At 38.9% G+C, this 21,592-nt stretch overlaps 2 protein-coding genes across 4 annotated transcripts in view; both read right to left on the bottom strand.

Annotated features, from left to right (window-relative positions):
- The window catches only part of LOC137284843 (interferon-induced GTP-binding protein Mx-like), a 34,007-nt gene extending 20,011 nt beyond the window's left edge, over positions 1-13,996 (bottom strand). Inside the window, exons 1-7 of one of the 2 annotated variants that reach the window (XM_067816860.1) lie at positions 13,852-13,996; positions 10,624-10,842; positions 6,577-6,729; positions 6,171-6,325; positions 5,202-5,340; positions 4,856-5,054; positions 2,631-2,706 (exon numbers count right to left, since the gene is read on the bottom strand). In XM_067816860.1, the coding sequence (XP_067672961.1) occupies positions 2,631-2,706; positions 4,856-5,054; positions 5,202-5,340; positions 6,171-6,325; positions 6,577-6,729; positions 10,624-10,842; positions 13,852-13,915 (1,005 nt within the window). In that variant the 5' untranslated portion in view covers positions 13,916-13,996. The remainder of the gene's footprint in view (positions 1-2,630; positions 2,707-4,855; positions 5,055-5,201; positions 5,341-6,170; positions 6,326-6,576; positions 6,730-10,623; positions 10,843-13,851) is intronic. The other variant, XM_067816861.1, reaches the window with a different exon arrangement.
- Positions 13,997-15,781: 1,785 nt separating this feature from the next.
- Positions 15,782-21,592, bottom strand: part of LOC137284850 (interferon-induced GTP-binding protein Mx1-like) — a 98,908-nt gene continuing 93,097 nt past the window's right edge. For both annotated transcript variants that reach the window (XM_067816871.1, XM_067816870.1), the window contains 3 exons: positions 17,964-18,050; positions 17,609-17,682; positions 15,782-16,662 (listed from right to left, as the gene is read on the bottom strand). In XM_067816871.1, the coding sequence (XP_067672972.1) occupies positions 16,441-16,662; positions 17,609-17,682; positions 17,964-18,050 (383 nt within the window). In that variant the 3' untranslated portion in view covers positions 15,782-16,440. The remainder of the gene's footprint in view (positions 16,663-17,608; positions 17,683-17,963; positions 18,051-21,592) is intronic.

The following is a 21,592-nucleotide window of genomic DNA, read 5'->3' as shown; positions in this document are numbered from 1 at the left end:
ATCTTGAAACCAATAACCTAATAACAAATATTCAATGTGGTTTCATGAAAAATCGCAGTACCATTGATCATATGGTACGTTTGGAATCCTTCGTTAAAACTGCTATAGTCAATAAACAACATGCTGTATCAATTTTCTTTGATCTTGAGAAAGCTTATGATACGACCTGGAAGCATGGCATTTTAAAGGATTTACATGAGTTTGGTTTGAGAGGCCGTTTGCCTCTTTTTATATCAGAGTTTTTACAAGACAGGCAATTTCAAGTCCGAGTGGGATCAACCCTATCTGACCATTATAATCAGGATCAGGGTGTTCCACAAGGCAGTATTTTGTCTGTAACACTCTTTAGTATCAAGATAAACAGTTTATCCAAGGTTTTAAATGATTCAATCGATGGATCACTTTTCGTGGATGATTTTAATATTTCTTGTGGAAAAATATGCATACTATTGACCGGCAACTGCAGTTGTCCTTAAACAAAATTAACAAATGGTGTCTAGAAAACGGCTTTAAATTTTCTAAAACGAAAACCAATTGTATACATTTCTGTAGAAAATACAAACCGCATAAAGATCCAGAATTGTTTCTAAATAGCACTCCCATCAAAGTTGTTAAGGAGGCAAAGTTCTTGGGACTTATTTTCGACTCACATTTAACTTTTCTCCCCCATATCAAGTCCCTAAAATATAAATGCCTGAAGGCGCTGGATTTATTAAAAGTCGTTTCTAATTCAAAGTGGGGAGGTGACCAAGCTAGCCTCCTTCACTTATAGAGATCATTGATACGGTCTAAACTTGATTATGGATCCATCGTTTATGGCGGAGCCTGCAAAAGCAACCTAAAACTTATAGGTTCTGTCCACCACCAAGGTCTAAGACTTTGTCTTGGATCTTTCAGAACTTCACCTGTTGACAGCCTTTATGTCGAGGCTGAAGAGCCATCTCTTGAGCAGCGACGTATAAACTTAGCTTTACAGTACATCACAAAACTATGTTCCAATGAGTTCCAATGAGTCAAACCCTGCCTCTCTATGAGGATTTATACAATAAGAAATCTTCCCTTGTTCAGCCTCTTGGTTTAAGAATAAAGCCACTTATTTCTGCTGCCGGCATTGAGCTGGATCATATAGCTCCCTCCCGTCTTCTTTTCTTCTCCTCCTTGGCACTTGGTTAGGCCACAGGTCGACCTAACATTAACTACTTTTTAAAAAATCAGAAACAAATGAATTACAATATAAACAAGAATATAATCAATTGAAACATAAATACAGCAATTATAAATCCTTATTTACAGATGGGTCCAAGGACGGTGGCGCAGTGGCTTGTGCCACTGTCATTGGATCCAGAACAATATCTTCTAGATTACCCGATAATAGTTCTATTTTTACAGCTGAAGCTAACGCCATATTAACAGCTTTTAAATATATTCAAAGACACCGTAATCGTAAACAATATATAATGTATTCAGACTCTCTTTCTTGTCTTCAGGCTATTAAAAATATTTCTTATAAACATCCACTTTTAATTGAAATTATTGAATTGTATAATGATCTTGCTACTGGCCAATACGACATCGTCTTCTGTTGGTTACCCAGCCACATAGGCATTTCTGGTAACACACTGGCTGACCTTGCTGCTAAAGCAGCACTCAACAAATCTGTGACGCCACTTCTTATTCCATACACTGATTACAAAGCTTGCATTAGAGCGTATATCCGTGATCTGATTCAGAAGAAGTGGAACACTCAAGTAGGTATCAATAAGTTACATGAAATAAAACCGTATATTGGTTACACCTACTTGGGTTGTCAGTCCAGATTTGAGGAGGTCATCATGCGACGATGTCGCATGGGCCACACAAGATATACACATGGATATCTGCTTAAAGGTGAGGATCCTCCTTTTTGTGTCCCTTGTGATGAAAGAATCACGGTCAAGCATGTCTTGCTTGACTGTGTTGAATATTCCATCACAAGGGACACATATTTCAAATCCCGAAGTATGAAGGATCTTTTTAATAATGTCAGTTATCATTTAATTATTGCGTTTTTAATGGAATTAGATTTATTAAGTGACTTGTAAATAATTAAATATTTTATTATTGGTAGTTTAGTTTAGTAACTGAGATTGTTAGTGGCAGTACCCTCAAAGGGGGTTGAAGTATTGAAAAATTATTGTCCTCCTAAGAGGGTACGTAAGTGAATTTAAGCTTACCAGGAGTTTTAAATGTAGTATTTCTGTTATTTTAGTTTTGGTTAAGATTTCCTTCAATCGTCAGCAGCTGAAGGGATGGTGTATATCCAGCTAGGGTCCATGCAGGTAGCAAAGGCACTGTAAGTCCCCATGGTCCCTAGTGTGGTGATCTGCCTGCAGCTGTTGGCGATCTATAGCCTGTTATTATATTGTGTTGTCCCTTCTGGCTAAAATGTTTTATATATAATTACTAGTTTTACATGTATATCTGTGATATTCTAGTTATTTTACTGTCCTTTGACGACAGATTCTTTAACATATGCATATATTACATTTAAATGTTAAATGTTCCCGTCACGATATGGCTGAGATATTGCCGATGTGACGTTAAATATTAACTCACTCACTCACACTCACACTCACTCACTCACTACAGACCTTGATGTGTTTTTGCAGCTCAAGTGACAGTCTTACTGATAATGCGGGGATTCCCCATTGCAACTGATTCAAGGACCTGCAACATATAAAACACATGCACGTAATTATAGCTCTAATTAGGTAGAATGTGGTAAATGATAGGTAACCAAAGTATATATGTCATGTTTTGATATTTACATCCATCACCCGGCAGAGTCGAGTGCAGACCATATATGCTGATACAGACATCCTGGGGTGGCGTCTTAGCCGTTCATACAATGACGTTCCAGAAGTTCCACATCAAACTGTGTGGAGATGTGTCACTTGTCTCTTGTCTTCTCACTTAATTTTGCAAACAAAAACATGTTTCTAAAGTGTTTCGGATGTATTTGAAAACTGCATAATTTCGAAAAATTAGCAACAGTTGTATAACTTTTGAGTTGGTTCCATTACTGGCGCCACGCAGTTGGCGTGCTTTCTTTTTACTACCCTACCATTTCTCATGTAATTATCCTATTTTCCCGCTAATTGTACAGTTTAGTAGAAAAAAACTTTGCTCTTTCTGTCCATAGAGTACAATTCGAATATTTATCTTGGTTTGCGAGATATTAATGTTTTTCTGTTGCACAACATCTTATTTCTTGCCGTATTTTGCATCTTATAACCATGTATTATTCATGTGTGTCATCATGCATACTTACATGATCTTGTAACGTAAGTTACGTTCATTCTACACTGATTTACCCTTTAACCATACGTTAACATGTGGCATTTTGTAACATCACAAAGTGATATTTATATTGATGTAATATTAATCTATGGATTTAAACGCACACCAGAATGCATGTATTGCTCTCATGTAGTTTTGTGATACAGTGTCTTCGTTGAGAATATATAGAAAAGAGAGCTTCACTTTGCACAACGTTTTTGCTTCAGATACAACTGTTTGAGACTTCTTTAAGAGAAATATAGTTTGATATTCTACTAATCTATGGCTATAAACACATTTCAAGATACTCGTGTGTTTGTGTGTTTTAAACTGCTTTTAGCAGCATTGGCCAAGTCAGGCCGAACACAGACTAAACACGTTTAAATGTAAGTTGGATTTGAGAGCCCGGACCAAGGCGGATCGAACGATTGTGACCGAGAAAACGTTGAGAGTGTGAGGAAAAGGTCGTATTAGGACAGGTAGGCATGCTTTGAAAACGCTGAATGAAAACACTGATCTTTAGGGGTGGTATTTGATTGGATATAGATGTAAAACACTTATTGGAACCGATGGAAATGTGTATCTGAATTGACTGGAATATTTATACGTTTTAAATCCGGTTTCGTTTAACGATTCCTCTTTTAGACGTAACCTTGGTGAACCACTTCACAGGTTGCTCGTGTTCCAGAGTTTTAAGCGATTTACTAAAGTCATTGCGGTACGCGATTGTGGCTTCCGATTGACCATTATTATCATGAAAGTGCGTTACGTTACAATTATACACATGGTGTTCGTTGATTGATTTATTAGCTGATATTATACTTGGCCCGCCTCGGCCCGGCCCGACTTTTAGGCCATCCCGCATAGTTACCTCAGGGTTGCACTACACTAAATCAGAAGCACATGCTTCCCAAGCGAGGACAACTCAAACGGACAGAGGCCTGTGACAGCTGTGATTGGATGAAATAGTGTAAGATGTTTATGTGTTTTAAAAGCACATCCATCCAGTAATTAAAACTGACCACAATTTTAAGTATTTAGTGCTGCCATATTTATTATCATGACTTATGCTTATGTGTGCACCGATATTTTCAAGTCGGTTACCTTTGGTGCGGAATGGAGGGTTGATGTACGAAGTGGTTAGGGTGTATTTTTGTGACTATGCTACTCTTTTGACTATGGTTGGATTAAATATACTCGAATGAGGTGTTTTACGAAAGCATTTGCCCACCTTTACGCGGGAGTTCCTATTTACTTAGTATGGGTTTGCGAATCTCGAGACACTGGTCGATTTGTATGGCAAAGTTACTGCCGACTGGGAAACAGACTGTGACCTTTAATAAGAGCGGAGGGTATAAAGGGTGCAATAGGGCATGCTTAACCGACCCACTGTGGTCGAGGTTCATTGAAGTTGTATATCTATACATGTCATTATAGACATTACAATTACATAAAAAGCATGCGACTTGCATAGAGATCTTCTCTGTCTAGTGCTTTTCCTGGATGGCAACATTAGCATATATCGCTTGTAGTTTACCTGAAATGACTGTGAGTTTTGAAGAAACTGTCTTCATTTGCAAGTGCCTCTGTCAAGGACTGGCCAGCGGATACAGCCTCTTGACCTCGACACTTGACAATGATGTAGCCTTTGGACAGTGTAAAGTCCACGTTGTTCAGGATCCTCATCACACTGGTCTCGGCCCCCCTGTCCAGCAAGTCCGGCTTGGTTAGAACCCCTGTGCACATTCATTTTACTCGTTACCGATATACAAAACGTACTGAAATCATACTATCAGCACATGCATATGTAACCATCAAGATATATAACGCAACCGGTATTCACAAACAGATGTGGAAACGATAAACCAAACGGAATAACGTACCCAGTGTTCTGCGACCTTCTTTATCAAATTCCTTTGCCATTTTGAGCGCTTCACAAGTGGCAATATCCACATTACACTGCAGCACAGCAAGGATGATTGTCTCCTGGCGTTTAATGTATTTACGGATCATATCTTTAATCTGAAACATATTATTGACTATTTCAGTGGCACTGTAATTCACAAACTATAGTAGTCTGAATTTGTCAGAAAACACTTGGTTTGTATTGGTTTAGTATATGCTACTTGCTCCTTGTAATTATTATCAAAATCGTGGATAGAGCTAAGCACTAGCAACCTATTCTTGTCGTTAGAGATAACTACACGGATCGGGTGGACAGACTGGTTATCCCAACTGTGTACATCCATGCTCATGAGTCAGCCATCTGATTCTCTATACCACACTCGATTACTTACAGAGCACCTTCTTATAACTGGAGGACTGTTTAGTGCGGTGTTATATTACTGATAAATAAACAGATGTTGCTGCACATACCCTTATCTTTCGACAACATCTCATCAGAATATGCAAAACTCATGCTACTCTTCATGATGCCAAAATTGCACAGTGGACTCCTTTATCACACGAGATTTCTCTTTCTTTATGAAATTACCCTACATGCCACTGTATTTGAATGATGTTGTTGAGGCGATGTAGACATGTGTTCTGCAACAGTGTCTTGGTACTTGGTGTTTGAGACCACTGTGATTTGAAAATATAATGATAATAATAACCTGATAATGAAACAACTGATCTTGTTCCCGCAAACTTGATTGACACGATTTCCACATCCGATATCTTTCTGTGTATTAATTAACTTCGAAAATAATCTTTTCTTAAGCTTTAGTTTTACAACATGATGGGTAGAAATGGGCCCCATAAAAGCAAACTGGGGAACACTGAAAATTTTGTTAAGATGTAAAATTAGAAAGGCATGTTGAGAAACGAGCATAGCTGTGATCATATCTTACCCTCGCTTCGATATCATCCGGCTGACCCTCGACAGCGTTTCTTGCGATACCTGGCAGGTCTATGACGGTAAGGTCAGGGACATCTGATGACGTCACTTCAAGTGTAATTAGCTCATCACTAATCCCCATGTCACAGTCTGTCATGCCATCCTGGGCTGCAAGCATGGTACTGATTATACAACAGAATGTATTAAGAATAGGGTCTTCGTACAGGATAAATTCATGCTTAAACAAAATGCAAAACATATTCGGGCAGATCAGACGATCCTCTGCCTCTTTTAAAAATATATGTTATATTGTTTTGCATCCATATATTCAACTGTTTTGCAGTACAGGCAAATGCAGATTAATATTTTAATTGCTACAGAAATTTTCACGAATCATCTCTGTGATAAAAGTTCGCAACCTTTCCGCACAAAGTCTCCGACGCTCTCTCTGTTCAGGATGACTTCCTCGTGGGACACATCATGCTTGTCCTTATACATTATCTTTCCCTCCCACGTGTCCTCATCCGCTGAATGCTTCATCCGCATCTCCAACGGGCACCTTGTCACAGTACCTACAAACACGAATGAACACTACATGTTTTTCTTTACTTTGAGTGCTCTAATTTTCAGGTCTTTGCTAAGGCCTCGAATACACCCCGGCAAAGTAATACTTCTAAAAACCATTGTTAAAGTCACCCCCATACTCCTGACCAGGCCACCTCGTAAGGGCCAACTTGGATGCAAGTCCGATTTTAACTGATTTTCTGTAATCCCTGCTTGTAAGAAAAACAGAATCAGGGAAAAACAACTTACCGTCAGTATATTGTTATGGGATTAACTGGCTTCCAAACATGTATAACTGGTATATGTGTTACGAGAGGTGTATTTTCTGTAATATGTAATATTTTTGAATAAGTGATAGTTATTATTGGGTCACAATATGAGTGATAGTTTTGAGTGATAGTTATTCTGGTCACATTTCGTATCATGGGCAATAGATAGATCTTTAGAGTTGCCTCCCTTTGGTGTGTTTTGACTGTTGGCGTTTGCGAAGCTTCACTGGAAAGCAGTTGTGAGTGTGTGTATATATATAAGGCCGGTTGTTGTGTTGAAAATACACACGCGGAATTAATAGAGGAGTTGTCTAATTCAACACCGCTTGCTGCGTGAAGATTTAGTAGGCATTCACTGACAGTGCCACAATCAGTTCCATTAGGCTAACACGTCGTTCCAAAACATGGGTATACATAATGTCAAGTCACAAGAATAAAAATTCGAATGTCGATTGGCATCCTGCAGTCAGTTTCGAATGGTGACTACAGTCGACCTCTAAACATCTCAGCCCTCTTTCGTTTAGCCGGCAGAAATCTGTCATGTAGGTGACGTAGGACGATTTGATGGTCTTCTGCTCGTGACGTCACACGTGGACGACCTGACCTTAGGCGATTAGAAGTGTTGCCAGTTTGTTGTAGACGACCTCGCAAGTCCTACACAGTACGACGGCTGCATCCCACTGCTCTTGTGACGTCAATAACTGATCTTTCCGCTTGCAACAAGCCGTTAGAACTGTGTTTTAAAAGTGTTCTGTCAATTCTTGAGGCCAATGCAAACACGTGCAAATGAAGAAAACTTCGATACGAAGATCACGTGATCGACTACACGTGCAAACCTGATTTGACACTAACGTCATTATGGGTTTGAGTGGGTTTTGATAACGTTTTCCGAAGAGTCGAAAGACAGGGAACTCATTTCAGATACACAGATGTAACATCAGAGAAAAAGTATTCATTAATTTTAAAAAAAACACATTTTGTGAAGTTTCTGTTTTGACTCAGTATATATCATCCCTTGAAAAACAGAGAGAGAGGTCAGGAGGCAATTGCCCAGCCTTGAAAACACCAAAACAAGTGTACGATACCATCGGCGTCTGACATCGAAGACTTGCCCATTCCAGAGGATTTTCAAACCACAACAGGCCCTAACCCACAACCATTTCTAAGTATATTTGACAGTGGTCCGGAAGGATCAGAGTTATCGCATTTGCCACACCCAAGGGGCTCCGCCGCCTTTGTGACTCAACAATTTTGTTTATCAATGGTAACTTTGCTATGGCACCACCACAGTTTCCTGAAGTATCGTCATCAGAATGAGATTTGAGGAGGAATATTCCACCTGTGTCTATCCACTCCCTCAGAGAAAGACACGTCATTCATACGAAACATTATTCCAAGCTGTGTGGAGATAGGCTTGCAGACAGAACCAGACCAATAAATGTATGAACACATTCTGCAAACTGATATATGAGTATACATGTATTGTATTATATTGGTTCATTCTTCCACCAATAATTGCGGGAACTGATTCGTTTTTCCTGTTCCTTCTTTTCCTAGCAAACCTTGATTCTTGTTAAGATTCTTTTTTTCCTGAGGCCTTGTGAAATACGACTAATGGCATAAAGATGTCAAGCTGACTTCGTTGCTGCATGCTGCAGCGGTTACAACAATCACATCTTACCTTTTTCAGTCAATCCTAACGAAACTGCACAATTCAGAGATGAATTGAAGACAAAACCACTACAGTCACAAACCATGTTTATTTTCCAAAACTACTACTTGTGAATAAACTGTTATTACTTTGTCAGTACTCAGTACCGTAAACGCCCAAATACCTCACGTTCCGGGTAAATAGTAGTATCAACTTTATCAAACGTGAGAAAATGAACGTTCGTGTTTTGATTCAAATACTGGACAAAGAAAGAGATCATCTGAAAAGCAAAAAGAGTGTGTACGTATTTTACACTTTTGACACTACATAATACCTGTTCAAAATCCAGAATCCACGGAAGTAAACATACCACATTCACATTGTGTCACTGATTAAAGCCAGATACTTGAAAATAATACATCCCCCTTTGCGAAAACGCAATGGAATCGTACAAAGTGGGAATGAATATATTTTGGTTTCAACAGTTAAGCACCTTTACCATCTTACTGCATATTACTTACTTACATATTTGTTAAATTCAAAGACTGAATTTTTATTAAACGCCAAAGATGAAAATAAACAGTAAAAGTATTTGCATCAGATACGTAATGAAAAGAGAAGTGAACATTAGTCGTGCAACATTGAGATAACTACAAGCGGCAATTACACAATGAGACATTGGTATAAAACATCTGTTTACTTTTGGATCTATACTTATTTAGAGTAAGTTAAATAACAATCTGTATGGTTGACAAAACGTACACTTCAATTTCATCAACATGTTAAATCGTTTTATCAACTTAAAGAAATGAGTCCGAAAGAAATATTAGTGTGAAATGTACGTAACATCTTTGGTAACCTAGATTAGAGTGCAAAAGAGGCATGATCGACAATAGACACTATAGAATGAGCATTGCTCCGTGCAGTCACAGGCGACAGTGAAACCTTTATTTTTTTTATAGGACCGTAACCGGTTTGTCAAACCAGTGCCGACACCTGGATTCGGTTTGCAAGTGCAAGTTAATTGTAATTAATTGTTTTCGTCATACACAGTCATCCGTGAAAAATGGATGCAATTTTTTGTTTGCAACCCACAGACATAATAACATGTCATGTGTACACGTATCACACCTTCCTGTCTGAGTAATTACATAAAGTGAAAGAGACAGAACTCCCTTGCACGAGCCGAGTGTATTTTGATTACAGCAGACCAATAATACATCTAGACACCACTCTCTTTTTACGAGTCGCAATTTGACGTAATGTAAATTACTCGCGTGTTGTTTATTGTTTACATTGCAATCTTGTATGTTTGCACTTGATGTGTTTTTTTATGATTGCTTTCAAAACGTAACTATTTGTACTTGTAGCGGTGGTACCGGTTTTATTGACGGGAACGTCACTCACGGACACCAGAAAAACGTACCCCATACCCGTATGTCAACGCCCACTTGGCATGTGTTTAAATGACTTCTTAGGTTTCTTGCTTTTCCTGTTTCCTATACTTTATTTGTTATTATCAAAGTGTTTAAAGGTTTAAAAGTGCTTTTGGTTTCATGTCTGCAATTGTCCACTTTCACTGGGAATGACTGATTTACAATAGGATGGGAAGTTTGTGAGCTGTTTGGAGATACCGTGGGGTTGGCTCTCCGTTTCAAGAGCCTCATTTTCAGACCTGATGTCAAAGATACACCATGAAAAGCTATGTGAATGGTAAAGCTGTCTCAATTGCAAGGGTATCCACACACCTAAATGGCAGCATATCATATTTTGCATGCCTCTGTATTAGTGCATTTTAAATTATTGCATATGCCACATAGGACAAATGAAAAGTTTCAATTTCCCCAATTTTAATAGCATGGTTGGTTTCATAATGTAGCTCTTTCAGTACAATGACTATTTGCCAAAGGCCGTTTCTTGCCCTTTTGCACATTTGATACCATGGTGGGCGTGTTCTGACTAAAAATGCTACAAAATCTTACCGCTTCCTCTTGGAAGTTGAACTCCAGAGATTGCTTCAAGAACAGAGCTCTTCCCGGCACTCTGGTCCCCAATGACTGCGACGGCAGGAAGATTGATGTCTCTGTCCAGACCATAGCCACGTAGTTTGTCGACCAGGTCTATCAGGGGGCGAACCTCAGCATCGAAGGACGAGGCGAAGGATTTCCTTTTTTCCTTTGGGGAATGTGAAGTCTTTACCCCTGTTAAAGGCTGGCATACGTAAGTAAGCAATATGGACAGACACGTTTTGAGCATTACTTTAACAGTATCATAGATGTATGACAAAAATATATGCAGCTCCGGGTTTATGACATTACTTCAGATTTTAGGACGAATATGTCCAATGCTGTGTACGGTATGAAACATATAGAGAAGCGCCAATATCAGCAATATTAACTACCGTATAATCTCTTCCGGTTTTAATGCGTTCCTAGGGTTTATTCGCATGAAGGCGAATGGGTTCGGCGCGTATAAACATTACTTTTTCGCCTTCATACGAATCGTGGTTCTCTCCCAGTTAGGGACCATTCATAATTTATCATTGGGGTTTGGGTGAGGCGATGAGGATTTATATATTTTTAGTGTACAAAGCTGGTAGCCCCCTATGAACGGTTCCTTAACACGAACAATAGGGGACTGAGTGTGTAATGAAATGAAGTCATATTTCAAAACAATACCATTCTAAAATAGACCTAATTATACATGTACTATGTGTCTCAGCCACCCTCTCCCTTAACCCCATCATTCATTTGGTATGGCAATCGCAGACGTATTTTATGCACCAATAAATGACAGCTATTCAGTCTGAGGAAAACATAGGTGTTGCTTAATTAATGTCCATGTATCCACATATACTCAGCGCCAAAAGAAACGCAAATACATCAATATCTATAGTGACATAAATCCAATGTAACGAAAATGTTTCTGATACATAATTGTATCCATTAATGCTGTTCTTTACGGCAAAAACAACTGTTTACCACAAACACAGTATACGTGACGTCAGACTTAACTGAAATCTGAAATGTAAACTTAGTTTTCATTTTGCTCGAGACAGGTCGTGAAGGTTGAATAGCATTCTTTGCGTTATGTTCTTGGTTTTACGATTCCTCTGAATGAATGGAGACGGTTTAACTTCTGCACTCGCATTTTAAAGCACTGGTGAACATGCCACGTTTCAGTCCTAACGAACGTCAGAGGGCAGTCAGGAATATTGAGGCAGGTTGGAACATCCAACGCATCGCCATGCATTATGCAGACAAGCACCGTTGCTGACTACCCCATTAGCGGACGTCCAACTGTAACATTATGTCGACAAGACAGCAACATTGCGATGTCTCATTTGCTAAATCGCTTCGTACCAGCTACCACAACAGCCCGTCACACCATAAGAAGACACGACAGACCCATCAGCGACAATACTGTACGACGTTGTCTCACGCAGGCTGGTTTACGTTGCCATCGACCATACGTTGGTGCACTTTTGAACGGCAGAGTGAAAATATGGTGCCGTCAAGATGGATGATTCTCTGAACCCTGTGTTTTAGAGTGAGATTGTTGGGCAGGACCTTCCGTCATGTTTTGCGGTGCCACAAGTGGGGGACGTCATGTCAAACATGTTTCAGAACAATGGGCAAGGTCATGGAAGGTGTGTTACTGCGAAGCGCTACATCGACGAATTGTTGAGACCAGTAATTCGTCCATTTTTCGTTCCAAGACGTCTCCTTTCAAATTTCTAACACTCATGTATCATATGAATGTTGAAAGTAAACCTTAGAAAGCGGTCTTACTAACGAAAAGTAAAACCTGGGAAGCGGTCTTACTAACGAAAAGTAAAACCTGTCCCCCCAGAACAAAAAACACCCAAACAAACTCAAATGCGGGTTCTTCTGGGAAAACAATGACCTAATATATAGTGAGAAGCACACTTTAGCTTTATATGTGATTTCCATATTGATGGAAATCAAATGCTTTCTTTCAAGTTATCGTTGTCTCTTGTGAAAGTAAAGTTAGCAGAAAAAAATGCCATGTTCTCGCTCACCGTCAATACCATCATGTCACATTATTCGCGTTTCCTTTTGTGAGTGTGTGAGTGAGTGAGTTTAGTTTTACGCTGCACTTAGCAATATTACAGCTATATGGCGGTGGTCTGTAAATAATCGAGTCTGGACCAGATCAACAACATGAGCATCGATCTGCGCAATTGGGAACCGATGACATGTGCCAACCAAGTCAGCAAGCCTGACCACCCGATCCCGTTAGTCGCCTGTTACGACAAGCATAGTCGCCTTTTGTGGCAAGCATGGGTTGCTGAAGGCCTATTCTACCCCGGGACCTTCACGGGTCGCGTTTCCTTTTGTGGTGACTATACATAAAGGCATCGTTGAAACAAAAATTGATATTTTTTATGTCAATATTGTCGTGAAAATCAAAAGGTGGTGGACCTCATGGTGTAACCGCCAAACTCTCCTCCGAGAGGCTGTATCACTAAAAATTGTATGACATCATAATATGACGCCTGTCGTGCACGGACTTCGGAAACCATGCGATTAGCTGTTTTTGACTTCACTATCTATGTACACATTTATTTTGCCGGCTTTCACTGCTTTATTAAAACTATTGTATACATGTTATGTAACCCGTAGCGAGCTTGTTGATCTTCCAAATAAAATAAAATGATAATTTGTAATTTAACATGGCTGTGAGTAAATGTTTTATGTACGAGTAGTTTAACACTTTGAGCGAAATTACATCCACACACTGCTTGAGCCTGTAGCGGTTGGATAGTGTCTCTAGAGGAGACATTAACTTACACTAGGAAATATTTTGTACCTGGGTGACATGAGTCATACTGACTATTCCTGTAACCACGCAGCCAAGTTCCAGGAAATACATGTCAATAATACGGCTATTCAAAACACAATGGATGGCAACTGCATGTTTCAACACGCTGCTTTGTTAGACATATTGCTGACTGTGGAGTGCAGTCACCGTGACTCCACAGTACAGTTGCGATTAGGAACAGTATACGAATGGGGGCAGTTCTGGCCCGACCCCACGAATTTATATTTGTCTAACTTGATGTTCAAGCTTATGCTATCCGATATGTCTATATCCTACTGTCTACAGCAGAAATTCACACGAGATTGAACATGACGGACAATTTACCTCGATTTCATTTAAGTTCACCAAATATACATATTCCTTACTTTTTCCGTCAGTCGGGGGTGTCGCCGGACTGCCACGGCGATCCTTCGTCTTATGTGATGCCATCGTATCTGCCAGAGTTTCACTGGGCTGTGTCTCTTGCTCTCTACTACTTAAACCTGGCTGTATTGACTTGACTGTTCGCTGGTTCTTGGAAATAACCTGTCCTACTTTCGTTTTGATCATTGATTGTTGTGTCGTTTCGTGAAAGCGTCTGTGATGTCAATGCCACTAATGCCTTTCCCAGAAGGTTGCGAAGTACATTTAACAAGCTATGACGTCCACTAAATTTTTTGTTCTTTATTACAGTTGAAATGTGGATAGTATGTAGAGGCACGTTGTGTTTAAGGAATGGAGAGTTGCGAGGATATTACAATGCTAAAATTACATTCCAAGTATTTGTAATTTTATCAGGTAAATGTAATGCAAAGAGTACGAACTTTCAAGGTTTTATAATTAAAACTGGTACACATCGCTCCATTCATGAAAAATAATGAAGTGATCAGACAATGGAATGACGTCACAAATGTAATTTAATCCTAATCATGGACTGAAGAAGTAAGTATGTATATGATTTCATAATTTCTTGTAATTTGTGATACTACCAAAATGTATACGAGAAGAAGGTGGATATATGTATTGGGGCAGTTTGGTTCACCTTGAGCGAAACCTCACGAAAATATAGTATCTACAACGAATTCTCACCAAGCAATTTACAAGTGAGTTTCAATGAGACTGTGTGAAGCCTAGTGGAGTTACTCACTCTTCTTCGTGCGTGGGAGACCTCACTGCTGTCGTTTGACGCAGAGGATAATCAATTTTCGCCATTTATGGCGAGGCACTTTCTAGTTTGAATCTATAGTGTTACACATAAGCCGACAAAGCCATTTGTTATACACTGTCGTTCAGATATCTAGCAGTAGTTCGTTCACTCACACTGTCCGGAATGATGTCAAATATATAACGTCGTCTCCCAGTGCCTTTATCGGTGTACCATGTAAAGCGGTGAGTTTTACGGGGTTATTTATAGGAAGTACTTGGATTTGGATTTATATCAGCGGATATGAAATTTGATCCTGAACATCAAATACCATTTTACAGCCGTAGACAAATACAGGACTGCGTGACCGCATTTCTCGCACAACGCTCACTTTGTAGGCTGTACGTTATGCATGACAATGTGCGTCAGAGCACGAACCTTTTCCACAGGTGCAAAATGCGTAACTGTTTGTTACTTAGTTCAACATTAGTAAAGGATATAGTCGCCTTTTATGACAAGCATAGGTTGCTGAAGCCATGTTCTATCCCTGACCTTCACGGGTTTATGATCACAGAACAAGATATACTCAAGATCAAATTTTAAAACTCCGCATACAACCCCATTGTCGACTATTACCTACACAATTACCACATTTCAGGTTAGTTTTGGTGACCACGTTATGCACTGGATTCGAACCATGGAATGTATTAAGTGCCATCGATCCCGTGAAGCTTCGTTGTTCCAAAGGTTTCCGAGGAATTACCATGGCCGTCGTTGCCAAAGACGACGATGCGTACACTGGACTAGGAGGTACCGAAATCAGCTCACTTAATTAACTTTCAGATATGCTAAAACTGTATACTGGTTTCATAAATTATACTAATTGTTTTCTTACTTTCCTCTAATCCAGTTATTGGCTACCTGTTATCAATTACCTGGTGTTGTTATTGTTGCGTATAACACACGATGCATACATGCATGCATACATCAAACGCATCCATACGCACACGTGCACTCACACATGCATACATACATGCATACATACATTATTATTATCGCAGGACCCTCACGAGATGAATACATATCACATGCAACATTTTACAAAAGATAAATGGACAGCAAAATAATCCATTCGCATCAGAATGGTTCTAAATAATAACACAGCGATTTCAGATAATACCATTATTTTATTTAAAATACCTTTATATCACACAAATACTCACTCTACAGTTACACCCTTCACACACTGCACGAAAGCATTCGAAAATGACAAACCTTAGCCATTTATGGCATGTAGTGTTATTGTCTCTACCCTTTTGGCACCAGTAAGTATATGCAGCGTTTATGAAGGCATGCACTGATTAAAAATATGATGCTGTGAATAACTAATTAAATAATGCTATTCAAACATTTTGTTTATTGTTTAAACTAAAAAGACTAACATTTGAACCATTTTCTATGACAGATAACAGTGCTGTTGTTTTGTGCTGACTAGTCAGACAGTGGAGTATGTATCCGCAGCACCGTAGCACCGCAGCACCGCACCACAAGTTAATTCAACCAAATATTAAACATTTACAATTTTTATCCATGATTTCAGAAATGTATTCAAACGAATTACAAACTGTTTGGACTATACTGAATGTTACGTCGCTACGCATAATTTAACGTATGTGTGTGTGAGCAAGTGTATGTGTGTGCGCGCGCCACGTGTGTGTGTGTGTGTGTGTGTGTGTGTGTGTGTGTGTGTGTGTGTGTGTGTGTGTGTGTGTGTGTCTGAGACATGGGATAGAGACACTGAAAGTGACACATGGAGTGACACTGATGAACGCTAGATTTTGTCCAGCTCTTCTTCCGCCAGAAGCAGTCTCTGGTGACGAGACTTGCATTCATTCCTCATATAAGCCATGTCTGGATCTTCCTGGATGTGCACCATGGTTCTTTCATCCGAGGCAATGTCCATGAGCAGGATCTGCATTCCTTTCACCTGTTTCCGGAACACGTGCTGCTGTATGATCATGGGGATGACGTCACACAGACGCCGTGCAGCTACCTGAAATAATCGCATACATTAGGTTGATACAGTAATTAACAATTATCTCTTTCTTGACTACATGAAATAACTGCATGAAAACTATCACTTCCGTTGAATATAAGGAATGCACATTTTCAACGCGTTCTTCAAACTTGACGCTATACATCTGTCTGTTGGAATTGACACTGTGAAAAGATATTTTGAAATTAGTCATCAATGAATACATGGACCTTTTCATGAAAGGTATATCGTAGGTTTGGCCCATACAAACCAATGGAAAATGATGGAGATGATCGGATTACACCAGGTCGAATGGTATCATGGTGCTGGGGGTGTTGGGGTGAGTAGGGTAGGGCAAAAATAGTATGCGTATTTAATCGGACGGAACGCATATCTCAGCCCGTGATTTACTTACATATTCAACATATACATGACGCTGATATTTAACATATCGTGTGTTGAAAAGAAATGAGAATGCGTCATGACAGTCCATATCTGAGAAATTCGAGAGAGGAATTTAATCAGAGGTATTAGAGGTAGAGGTATTACATCATGCATGGAATCTCTTTCAAATTTTGTAAAAAGTACCAGAGCGGTTCGAGGGCGTGCGTGCGTGCGTGCGCACGCACGAGAGTGAATATTGCCTATCGCCGCACCAGCAAATTTTGCAGCTATTCGCGACAAGAAAATATCTTTCGTTTTACATCACACTGAGACTAATAAAGGTGATGTCGAAATATTAGTCAACCATCGCACTAAAAACGAGTTAAATACGATCTCTGAAAAAAAAATATTTCTCAGACAATTTGATTTCTCCCAAACATGCTTAAATCAAGTGGTTAGTTTTTGGGGAAAAGTTCACATAAAGTAGGTACATCGTCATTAAAACGTTAACACATTAAAGCAAATTCTGTTTGATAGCAACAAGGGATGGGTCGAATTCGAAAAACCAGAATCAGTGTACCAGATAATAGGAGGTAAGGCTCATCAATACTTTGTCAACACCGTTCACATCTTCGTCATTTTCAGAATCTGAATCTGGAACATGAAACACTCGTGTGAAAACGAGACATCCAACTTTAAATGAAATATGTGTATGTATAGTCAGTATCATGTGGAACATTACAAGAGTACAGTGTTTCAACAAATACTACATGTATATGCATAAGATTCATTACTGTGAATATATTCATATTTAAACCGTTTGTAACAGCACTCCATACATTGGCTTGATCAACATGAAAGAGTGAAAGCAGGGAATACACCCTGATGTATTAAATGAAATTTCTCTCATGGTAGCACTATCAATATGCTAGTACCTATCTGGATGTGAAATTTTGTCGCGTTCTTCTGTTTCCTCTCTCTTTCCTCATCTTTTTCCTTTCGCTTTTTCTCTTCCTCTGATCCTAGAGTGAAAATGTGCCTATAGTCAATATGATTATGAATATGTGATTTGCCAGATAGGCTTGAGCATCCACTACAAAAAGCATAATGGTCATGGACCGCAAGCACATAGCTATCTAACTTGTTAGCTGCACACGCAAGTAACATTACCAGATGTGTGTGTGTGCGCGCGCGTATGTGTTACGCTCTCGGCAGTCACAAAACTGGAAGAGTACTAATATTGCCCTGAATTCTGCATGTAATTTATGTATGTCCAGTAATGAAAGGCATATGATTTATAATACAATATTCCACATGCAATATACATAAAGAACGGAGAATAATCAACTGTAGGTTACATTGTGTTCTGAGATATATTCGGTCCTAAACAACATGACATAGAACACAAAGTTTAACATGGACTAGTTTTAGAGGATAGTATGTTTTTTTTTATTTATGCTGAGAATGGATAAAGGTTTGGATGGTCACAATAATAGTTCTTAATATACAACTTTCTCATGGAATTATAAGCAGGGCACATTATGAGAAAATGATTAATATTCATCTTCTGTTTGGTTAAGATCACATAGTTTGCAAGTTTTCTTTTTATAACACATTTAAATCGTCCACATTCGATGATGAACATCTCAATCTGATTAACGCTATCCTAAAGCTTTTTAATTTTATACATGAAAAATAAATTTTAAGGTCAAAAGTACATCAAAACACCTTATAATCCATACATTTACTAGAAAGTGATACATGTTCTTTTGCAAATAGATGTATAGTCCCCTGCTGGAATATTACAAGCTTCTTTATGTTTACTGAAGGGTGGGGTTGCTACTTCCAGCCCTTTTGGCCCGCCATAGTTTGGTAATTGGTGAGGCATAATTTTCGAATTACACCCTTGAGTAGACTCTGATTCGCCTGATAGTAGCCGGTAAATACATTGATCATTCTTACATGAGCAAATCTTTGCTAAGTTTCTGACATGTTTTGTATAATGTACAAAATTATATTATTGTATCGTATCGATATTATCGTAGAGCCCATCCAACACAGGTCCGATAAAATAAATTTTCTATATTTAGGAAAAGCCCAGGTATGAATAGGCATTCTGAAACCTCAAGTGTGAGACAGCCCTGAGGTGTGTAGTCTATGTCTTTATTTTCCATAAAGCACACTGCTTGCTTCCAGCGGTATGGTTAGTTGCACCACACTTACATGTTGAGTTGTCTCCATCAAAGTTTATAGGATGGCTTTAGTTAAGAGTGAAGCTTTTATCCCCAGGCTCCAAGCAGTTTGAGAGTATAACTCGCAGTTTTCCATTAACTGTGTGAAATTGGTTTGGTTGGTAGAGGTGAATGAAATCAATTACTTCCCCGTTTTCGACATACTCCCGGAAGATGCACAAATAGAGTTCTATAAATTGTTTTGGAATTTGCCATCGTTCGTAGAAGATGAATCCTGATCCCTCCAGGATTTGTTGCTCGCGGTCAGAGAGAAATACATGAGAAACACCTACAGCTTTTTGTACTTCAGAAGTGGCCCTCGTGAGGGGAAGTGAGAGGAAGCCCCCCTCATCCGAGGCCCCTCGAATTTTCATATATCTAGCTTGTGATATGTGATATTTTTTCTTTGCTTCCCGAATGGATAGATTACCTGATCTGATCTCAGCATAAGCTTCTCGTGATAGTTTGGTTCCAGACATTTTTTATACCCTGTACTTTTCATATTTTAAATGGGAGGTACACCCAGTGGGGTAAAGATCCACCTTTGTAAAGTTATTTGTGAACAGTTTTGCAGACGAAAAGTAGTCGTATAATTAGTCTCCGATGTGGTGTATTTTTGGTTTTTCCCTGCAAATTGGCAGGTGATTTTGCTCTGCGGTCCAGAACCGCTATTCCCTATACTACTACACAGTTGTTGTTTTTTTCTCTTACAAGTACAGTCTGGAAAGTTTATAAACATGTGTCAATGAGTTGTAGATGCAGTCACACTCTTAGTCACGCATACAGACATTCATTCTTACAGTGGACAAATTGATCTGGGTGTGGCAAAATCAAAATTATTTTTTCAAAATGGCAATAAAAAATTGTTACGCGCACAAATAAAAGTGGCGTGGCGATGCCTGAAAAACACTGAGATTGACTAAACCATCACATTACATTCCCGGCTTTGAACACCCCAGATTATGACTGTTACCGTGACAATAGTTCCAAATGAGGGGTAATGGTAAATACTCTTTTGTGCCTCTACATATTATTCGTCTAACTTTAGAGGTCGCATTTTGATTTCTATTAATAAGCCTATTCCCTTTATATATATAGAAAGTAAGCAACCAGAATGTTGTGTTACGAGTATGTATTTCCTGTGTATTTTGTTATGAATTCAGTATTAATTATTATTGGGTCACAATGTTTAGTGTTTTGAATAGTAAATATTATGGGTCACATTTCGTTTTAATATGTGGTCAACACTTTTAGTATTCTGGCATTCCGGAATTTACCTGCTCCTAGTTTTCAATGTTTTGCTTCCGGGATACTGTTTCGAGACCATTCTACAGTGTTGACGATGTTAGTTTGTGCCCGAACTTTCGGGAAGTGGCTTAGTTTATATAAATAGGCTGGTTGCCGTGTGGAGGGCGACACTCTCACTGATATTCATTCCTATCTGCTGGATTTACTTCTCTGCCACGCTTGAAATCCTGTCTACATTGTCTGCTGTCACCGATCGCTTTGTTTACATTTTGCCGTAGCTGTTCCCTCTCACATCAAGACTTTGGTGAGTTTGATATATTGTATTTTTGTGACCCAATGACTTAGATTTTGTCTCTCTTGAAATGTATTTGTAATCAACATTGATATATTGACTTGTGCCCTATATATCTTGCTCTCGTGGTTTAACAATATATTATTTGAACGTAAACAACTTGTCTTTGTTCTGTTTTTCTGGTTTACAGGGGGATTTGTTAAATAGTTTGTCACGGTACATTCTTAACCGTAACAAAATTGGGGGCTCGTCCGGGATAGAATTCATTTGACATTTGAGACCATTTGTGAAATATATTCCAAATTTCTGCAATTTTGCACAAGTTAATTGTTGAACCAGCAAAATGGTGTTTGAACTTGAGAAGTTTGTATTGTCCCCTGACTCAAAGACAATTGGTCAGTTAAGGATTTATTGCAGTTTTCCTCACATCTCAAACTTGAAGCGAAACCTGCTATGAGGAAATTTCAGATTTTGAAAATTGTGTTGAACCACTATGTTGATGAAGGAATTTTTGAGGATGACGTTTTGGAAATGGTGCCAGAGGAAGGTTCAACCCAGTTGGAAATAAAAAAAATTAGAAATAGAACTCAAAAGGATGGAAATAGAAAAAGAAATGAAAAAGTTTGAGATGGAGAAGGAAAGGGAAAGGGAAAGAGACAGAAAGGAAGTAGAATTGAAGAAATTGCAAGTTGACAAGGAAATTGCTCTGAAAAAACTTGAAAACCCGTCTCAGAACTCAGATTCTTCCACTTTTGACATTGCAAAGCATGCTAGGCTTGTACCTCCATTTAAT

The sequence above is a fragment of the Haliotis asinina genome, chromosome 5 (assembly GCF_037392515.1).
Source record: "Haliotis asinina isolate JCU_RB_2024 chromosome 5, JCU_Hal_asi_v2, whole genome shotgun sequence".
NCBI lineage: Eukaryota > Metazoa > Mollusca > Gastropoda > Lepetellida > Haliotidae > Haliotis > Haliotis asinina.
Note: the sequence above shows the minus strand (reverse complement) of the source record. Positions and strands in the feature narration are given on the sequence as shown.